Source organism: Salvia splendens, chromosome 13, assembly GCF_004379255.2.
Source record: "Salvia splendens isolate huo1 chromosome 13, SspV2, whole genome shotgun sequence".
Lineage (NCBI taxonomy): Eukaryota > Viridiplantae > Streptophyta > Magnoliopsida > Lamiales > Lamiaceae > Salvia > Salvia splendens.
The window spans coordinates 67,538-76,276 of NC_056044.1; the positions used below are offsets into that span (position 1 = coordinate 67,538).

Below are 8,739 nucleotides of genomic sequence, written 5' to 3' on the forward strand. Positions count from 1 at the left end.
TTATCATAAATAGATATGAACCATTTCTATGGAACGGACTAAAAAAATGGCCTATTTGTACGTGAAAGCCCACGACGAAGCTATGGATATCCTTTTATTTATTTTCCATATCTTTTAGTTATTTAAAATAATTAGAGTTGTTTTCAGTTGAGAAAATTTCTCCATCAGTAGTCTATTTAATAAAATTTGTTTAAGGAGATAGGGTAGGGCATCGTTTTGGCAGATCAGGCGGTAGTCGTAGGCCTCTGCGGAGGATTTATATTTCTGTTATTGTTCTTATTTCCCATTCAATAAATGTGCCGAGAGATTCTTCCTTTTTCATTTTCGTTTGCGACACAGTTGAGGGAGCTATTATTCAAGCACCTCCCGTGTTTGTCGCTTTATTCTATGTTTGTACTAGAATAGAAATGCCAACATTAAGGAAATTAATATCATATCCAAAAAATACTACTACTACTACTAATTCTTTCTAAGGAGTCTACATACTGAGCGATACTAACTAGTAACACTAACCAACAGTATATACCAAATCTAGTAAAGAATATTTATGCGACATAACATAAGAGTTATAAAAGTTATTAGGGTGATGAAAATCCACTTCATCTTCTTGTCTCTCGGAGTTTCTGTCTTTGCCTTTACCTTTGCCTTTGCCTTCTTCTTGTTCCTTCTCTGCACACACAATAATCATTTCAGCTTAAAGATCATAGTACTATATGTTTACAATAATATTATACTGATACTAATACTAATACATGGTAATGTGTAGTTTAGTTTCTCACCTTTTCTCTCTTTGATGCTTCTTTGAGCTTGAGCATGGCAATTGTTGCTGCATGTTGAGCGAAGAAGTAGGTTCGCTTTGGTACTCAGGTGTTTCTATTTCATCTTGATCTTCCACAAGCTTGATTGAAGAAGAAGGTTGACTCTGGTTCTCGGCTGTTTCTATCTTCTTCATTTCATCTTGGTCCTCTTTGTTGAACTCTTGATTAGCAGTGTTGAGTGAAAAACCATCCCTTGCAACTGTTGCAGCAGCCCTCTTTCTTTCCCTCAATCTTAATCTTTTCTGCCTCTTCTGCAATTATTCGAATACAAGTAATTAGGAATGAATAATCGAATCAAAATGGTGTAGTTTCTCACCTTCTCTCTTTTTTCTTCTTCCCCCATTTCAACTTTCTGCTCTTTTCTCTCCATTTCTTCTACCTTGTCATTACTAACATCTTCTTTCAAATCACCATTACTGTGCTTTGGTGTTACTACTGCAACTTTGAAGCCACTAGCTTTGAGGGTTTTGTTTGGAGTCTGCAGACACCATATACCAAATCGAAACAAACTTAAATGAAACTATATATAGCTTTCCTAGAACAACTGAGGAGATCATACCTTCAAAATACTCCTCCGGGAACATCTCTTGTACAATAAGCCCAAATGTAAAAAAAATTAATACTACTACTACTATGATATTCTATTATTATTATTTTGTTTAGATATTATAGGGATTTAGCATATCTTTTTTGTATCCACACATATTATAAATATGTGTGGAGTCTTCCATAATAATTAGTCAATCAATCGAAATATCATTATTTGGCTCACTTGCTTAGCAAACAAGAAATCTCTCCTGAGGCTGCCGACGAGTAAATCTCGCGCTAGCCGCCCCTTTTGCCGTTCAAGTCGCCGACCCAAACACGTTGGGCGCTCGACAACGACGACAACCGTTTCTTGATTGTGTGGAAAATTCGACGTTGAGGATCGATATCCTTAACATACGACTACTACGTAGTATTGCATAACAAGTGCAAAGAGAAAGAAATACTTGGCGGTCCACAATCATAGACAGATGAGAATCTATTTCTTCGTACTTCAACTCGCTTCCATGTTCATGACCATTCTCTTCAATCTAAGAGTAGAAATTATTTAGTGGAGTACTAGTTATTTTGTTAGTTATGCCAAACTCAAATGCTGAAGGAAACTCACCCGTAAATCTGCAAGACTGATTTGTTCCTTGAGAAATTTGTCATGAAAATTTGGAATGTTGAATGAAAAGAAGCTGGAGGCAAGCTCATGCTCATCAGAATCACAATATTGCTCGCCATTGACATTAGATTTGTCTCCATTTACCTTGGTGGATATGTGGAATTTCTTCACACGTGGTTTTTTTAGTGCATCCACCCAAGTTGGAGTGCTTGCTTGGATCGAGAACTTTGATAGTATTTGGAGTAACAAGGGGAGGGAACTCATTGTTCCAATCAATGTCATTTTGAGTGGTTATAGCATTAGCACCCCCCTTTCCCTCTCCCTCTCCCTCCACATTCACCTCAAGACTTTCCTCTTGACTCAAATCGTTTTGAGTGGTTATGTCATTCAAATCCCCCACACCCACACACGCTTCAGCTTCAGTTTCAGTTTCAGTTTCAGTTTGTTTATCATCGCTTAGGACCAACAAATCCTCTTCCTCAAATTTGCTAATAAGCATAGAGACATCACAATCACCCCTCATATTCTGTATCAACCAAACACATTAAAATCATTGATTATACATACAAGCAATATTCCAATCACCTTCAAATTTATATGCGACTTCAAAATTAAACATACAATTACAAACAATAAGAAACACTGTCGTTGTTATATACTCCATATGAATGAGAATCAACAAAATATTGTTAATTTACAGTGCAGAGGTTTACGGGACGGCGGCGGTGGCGTATAGCGGTTTGGAAATACCGGAACACCTGATCTCCTCCTCTATATATCCTACAACTCCTTCTCCCTATATATAAGACTAGGATTTATCATCTAATACTAGTAGGATTAGGTTTATCTCTATCGGGAATTGTTTTATTTAATGTTAATAGTTATTAATTAGGATAATCGATTGGACAAATATCTTATTTTCAACATAGTTTTATAAAGGAATTTGTTTTTCTTTATTTTATAAATGGACCAATTAATAATTTATGGACTCTATCAAAGATAAAGCAAAGATTGGGGTCAGTTTTCAATAAGATGAACTTGAAGAAGATATTAGCACCATCAATGACAGGAGCGGTATTGTTTCTTTGCTTGCACCTAGAACACATGCAGCATCTCTACTTTGATAAACATTAGTATCTTTTTGTCCACAGTTTGTCGGGTTTGTGAGGACTGCTAATCGGTGATGAAGCTCCATTCCATGTACTACAAGACACTGCACTTCTGATCGGGCAATGTCTACTAGCACCTAATTCTCAGTTGCAACCTTAGTCTTAAGTTGTTGTCAATCATGTAAAAAATCATGGATTAAATATGCCCGGTCAATGGTTTTGACCAAAGAATAAATGTGACGAGACATTTAATTTTGTGAAATTAAATGATATAGCGTCGATCTACATTTTACGTAGATAAATGTAGTATATTCACTTTCTCAAATCCGATTTCCGGTGAGTGAGAAATAGTGGATTAAAGTTGGGCATAATTAGCTTTTAATTAAAGCTTGGAGCATGTGCTTAGGGAATAATTAACTAGTGTTAATTATCCCACATTGGAAGATTAATACATCTTTAATGTGTTTAAATTAAGTGACTTTATGTTACTTAATAATTATAGTGGATCAAGATGGGTGAAAAAGCGCACACGCGCGCGCCGCCGCCCGCCCCGCCCGAGCCCGAGCCCGTGCTCGTGGGCGCGGGCCTCGGGCCCGGGCCCGAGCCCGATCTCGATCTCGATCTCGATCTCGATCTCGATCTTGGCAATTGGTCTTTGGGTGGTCTTTGGGCTTGGGGCTTGGCCCAAACTATTCTTTTTGGACCACCGCCGAGTCAGCAATCCAAGTGGCTTGACACGTCGTCAAGCGAGGCACAGTCACGGGTGCCACGTGAGAAATCCACACGCTCCACACACGGATGGCACACTCCTGCCACACGCCTGTAACCGACGTCGGTTACGAATTGGCCATGATGAGCCTTCAATGGCTGGTTGACCCTGCATGGTGGCTTGGCCTATAAATAGGCTAGCCATACCACTGCATTAGGACACAACACATACAAGCATTCTCTGCATAAGCTCTCTCCCTCTCTCTGCATTGTCTTTCTGTCGAAACTCTGCTCTCTCCTCCATCCAGTTCGCCGGAGCTCTAGTGATTGCGGTGCTGCATCAATAGAGACGTAGCCGTTTTACCTTTGGGGACGACACGCCAAACCGAAGAGCACTACCGGGGCGTATCTTGTCTTGCGGGAAGAGGCCTCCTCGACTCGGCTAAACTTAGTTCACGGTTCTTTGTTTCGAATTCTTACGTTGTAATTTCATTTAGTTCAGTTTCTCCTTTTCTTTCTTTTGGGTTGTATTACGCCCGGTTTTGTTATCTCTTGTAATCACCAGAAACCAACAATCGCAAGACGAGATAACTTGCCTTTGAAGGGATTTGGACCTTTTAAACTGAACTAAAAACTTTCGAAACTTAAACCTTTGCTGGAGATGTCGACGGAATCCAACACTGCTGCTGCCACCACCACCTCCGCTATTCCCTCCACCATGGCGACCACTGGACCGGTCAACACTTCATCGATTCCCTCGATGATGCCAACCCCCGGCTTCCCAGCTGCCTCATCCACCGTCCCTTGGGTTTGGGACAACCCCTTCGGGGCGTCCACTGGTTCCACCTTTGGTGGTTCGGTTGGTTCCACTTTTAGTGGTTCCTTCGGATCCTTTAATGGATCGAGTGTTGGTGCCTTCGGGCTCAATACTGGTGTTGGATCTTCCGGGATCAACACGAATGTGGGGGGCACTATGCCCAACACGAATGTGGGGGGTACTATGCCCAACACGAACATGGGGGGCTCTATGCCCAACCAAGTTGTTGGCTCCTTCGGGGGCAACGGAATTGGTTCCTTCAATGGACCAAGTGCGGCACCTATGGCACCAAGAATGATGCCACCCGCCGAGAAGCCACCAAAGTTTGGAGGATCTGACTTCAAGCGGTGGTACCAGAAGATGTTGTTCTACTTGACAACATTGGGCGTCGCCAACTTCCTCACGGAGAACGAGCCGCCCGCACCAAGCGACCAAGAGACTAGGCTCGAAGTCATGGCAGATTATGAAGATTGGAGGAAAGGAGATTACCTTTGTAAAAATTTCATTCTAAGTGCTTTAGATGATAGTTTGTACAATGTATACTCCAATGTAACCACATCTAAACAAATGTGGGAAAACCTAGAAAAGAAGTATAGCATAGATAATGCTGCAGGGACGGAGCAAGTTGTAGCTTCCAAATTTATGGACTACAAAATGGTCGACTCTCGACCCGTCATGGAGCAAGTCCAAGAGCTCCAAATGATCATCCACTCATTAGTGGCTGAAGGGATGACCTTGCCCGACAAATTCCTAAGGTGCACGATCATTGACAAGCTCCCTCCAAGTTGGAAGGACTTCAAGAGTTATCTCAAGCACAAGCGAAAGCAGATGACCCTTGAAGACTTGATCGTGAAGTTGCGCATCGTGGCCGACGTGCGCAAAAGTGATCAAAAGGCTAAGGGATTCACCCCAAATGAAGCCAAGGCCAATCTGTTGGAGCGGGGCGGTCCCTCCAACAAACGCCCTCGCCCAAACCGTCCAAACGACAAAGGGAAGGGAAAGCAGCCTTCAAAGAAGTTTGAAGGCGACTGCTACAAGTGTGGCAAACAAGGCCACTTTGCAAAGGACTGCCGCAGCAAGAAGAAGAAGCCGGCTGCCCACGTCGTTGAGAAGGAGTTCAAAGACTGGGATGAAAACGACCTCATTGCTGTGGTCACTGAAGAGGTCAACCTTGTTAACAACTACAATGGTGGCTGGTATATTGATACCGGCGCTACTGCACATGTTTGCTCCGACAGGAGCAAGTTTGCCTCCTACACTGCTGTCGAAGGGAGGAAAATCAACATGGGGAATCAAGCATCGTCCGAAGTCCTCGGCGTTGGCAACGTGATTCTCATGATGACATCTGGCCTAACTATCACGTTGAAGGATGTGCTGCATGTCCCGGACATCCGCAAGAACCTAGTGTCAGGATCAATACTAGTTAATAAGGGGTTTAAACTTGTATTTGAGTCTGATAGGTTTGTCTTGTATAAGTTTGGAAAATCCCTCGGAAAAGGTTATGTAACCGACGGGCTTTTCAAGCTTAGTGTAGCAACTCGCAGTGTTGCAAAGCCATTGGCCAATAATAATAAGGCATCTACTTCCTCTTATTTGACCGAGTCTTCAAATTTGTGGCATTGTAGATTGGGACATGTAAATTCAAAAGCCATTAAAAGATTAGTGAATTTAGATTTACTAAAGGCTAATGAAGTGGATAATCAAGATAAATGTGAAATTTGTCTTGAAGCAAAAATGACTAAGTTGCCGTTTCACTCGGTTGAACGAAGCACAAAACCCCTTGAATTAATTCACACGGATGTATGTGATTTAAAGATGGTGCAAACTAGAGGTGGTAAAAAGTACTTTATCACTTTCATAGATGATTGCACAAGATATTGCTACATTTATCTTTTAAGAAGTAAAGATGAAGCAATAGAGGCGTTCAAAAATTATAAGAACGAAGTTGAGAATCAACTTGGTTGTAAAATCAAAATGATTCGAAGCGATAGAGGAGGCGAATATGTAGCCCCGTTTGAGGAGTTATGCAACGCAAGTGGTATAATTCATCAAACAACTGCTCCATATTCACCACAATCTAATGGTGTTGCAGAACGCAAAAATCGAACTCTAAAAGAGATGATGAATGCACTGCTTCTAACTTCAGGATTACCACATAACATGTGGGGGGAAGCTGTTTTGACAGCCAACTATATCTTGAATAAGATCCCTCTCAAAGGAAAAGATGTCATTCCTTATGAGTTGTGGAAGGGAAGGAAGTCATCCTACAAATACCTCAAAGTGTGGGGGTGTTTGGCAAAGGTGATGGTTCCTCCGCCCAAAGAAGTTACAATCGGACCTAAGACGGTTGATTGCATCTTCATTGGATATGCACTTAACAGTAGTGCATATCGATTTGTTGTTCACAAGTCTGAAATATCGACTATAACAGTGGGGACAACAATTGAGTCAAGGAATGCCGTATTTCTCGAAAATACATTTCCTTGCAAAGACAAAGAAAAGGTCGTAACCAATTCTGAGACAAGAATTGAAGAAGAAGCCACTAGTTCTAAACCAGTGGAAGAAGAAGCCACTAGTTCTAAATCAGCGGATGCGGAACCTGAATCGCGCAAGCGTGCAAGGCCCGATCCTAATGATACAGTACTAAGACGTGGTAATAGGGTCAGAACACCAAAAACATTTGGTCCTGACTACATTGCTTTTATGCTAGATGAAGAACCGACATCTATAAAAGTAGCTTTCGATGGCCCAGACGGGTTGCATTGGAAAGAAGCTGTTCAAAGCGAAATTGATTCAATTTTGCTAAACCACACGTGGGTGTTGGTTGATCTACCTGAAGGTGCGAAACCTCTGGGTTGTAAATGGGTACTTAAAAGAAAATTTAAGGCCGATGGAACAGTGGATAAGTATAAAGCCCGACTAGTAGTAAAGGGTTTTAAACAAAAGGAAGGACATGACTTCTTCGATACATACTCACCTGTAACGAGGATTACTTCCATCCGCGTGCTTCTCGCGATTGCTGCATTGCACAATCTTGAGATTCACCAAATGGACGTAAAGACTGCGTTTCTAAATGGTGAACTAGAAGATGAAATCTATATGGAACAACCTGAAGGGTTTGTAGTACCTGGACAAGAGAAAAAGGTCTGCAAACTGGTTAAATCCCTCTATGGATTGAAACAAGCGTCATTGCAATGGCACTTGAAGTTTGATAATGTGATGTTATCAAATGGGTTTAAAATCAACGAGTGTGACAAATGTGTCTACATCAAGAGCACTAATAACGGTCATGTTATAGTGTGTCTCTACGTTGATGATATGTTAATCTTGGGTAGCAACACTCAAGTAATTAACGATACAAAGGCCATGTTAAAGAGAAACTTTGACATGAAAGACATGGGTCTAGCCGATGTAATTCTTGGAATGAAGATTCTAAGAACGAATGATGGAATCATCTTAACACAATCACATTATGTTGAGAAGATATTGAATAAATTCAAAGCCTATGATGGCGCGCCGGTTAAGACTCCAATTGAACTCGACGTTCACTTGAGCAAGAACAAAGGCGAGCCCGTTGCTCAAGAAGAGTATGCACGGGTCATCGGGTGCATTATGTACTTGACTAATTGCACTCGACCTGACATCGCTTGTGCCGTGAACAAGTTGAGTCGTTACACGAGCAATCCAAGCAAAGAGCATTGGAGAGCTCTTGTAAGGGTTTTGAGATATTTAAAACATACTCAAAATTATGGGCTACGCTTCTCGAGATACCCCCCGGTACTTGAAGGGTACTGTGATGCCAATTGGATATCCGATAATAGAGACTCACTTTCAACAAGTGGATATGTCTTTACTATTGGGGGTGGTGCTATATCGTGGAAATCCACAAAACAGACCTGTATAGCCCGATCAACAATGGAATCGGAGTTCATTGCCTTGGATAAGGCTGGGGAGGAAGCCGAGTGGCTTAAGAACTTCCTTGAAGACATTCCATGTTGGTCTAAGCCAGTGCCACCAGTGCTGATCCACTGCGATAGCCAAGCAGCTATTGGAAGGGCAAACAATGGCTTCTATAACGGTAAGTCTCGACATATACGTCGACGACATAACACCGTGAGACATTTGATCACAACA

At 41.7% G+C, this 8,739-nt stretch overlaps 1 protein-coding gene across 1 annotated transcript; it reads right to left on the reverse strand.

The window, feature by feature from the left end:
• Positions 1 to 577: 577 nt before the first annotated feature.
• On the reverse strand, positions 578 to 1,429 carry LOC121761784 (GRB10-interacting GYF protein 2-like). The gene is made up of 3 exons (XM_042157451.1): positions 1,135 to 1,429; positions 780 to 1,069; positions 578 to 669 (listed from the first exon to the last, which is right to left on the reverse strand). The coding sequence occupies exons 1-3, from the start codon at positions 1,186 to 1,188 to the stop codon at positions 636 to 638; spliced, it is 378 nt and encodes a 125-aa protein (XP_042013385.1). The 5' UTR covers positions 1,189 to 1,429; the 3' UTR covers positions 578 to 635.
• Positions 1,430 to 8,739: the final 7,310 nt, after the last annotated feature.

Excerpts from the sequence above, each read along its gene's own strand:
- LOC121761784 (XM_042157451.1), bottom strand. The coding sequence starts at position 1,188 with ATGGAGAGAAAAGAGCAGAAAGTTGAAATGGGGGAAGAAGAAAAAAGA. Across the intron at positions 1,070-1,134 it reads AAGAAGAAAAAAGAGAGAAG|AAGAGGCAGAAAAGATTAAG; the intron begins GTGAGAAACTAC and ends GAATAATTGCAG. Across the intron at positions 670-779 it reads AAGCATCAAAGAGAGAAAAG|AGAAGGAACAAGAAGAAGGC; the intron begins GTGAGAAACTAA and ends TTGTGTGTGCAG.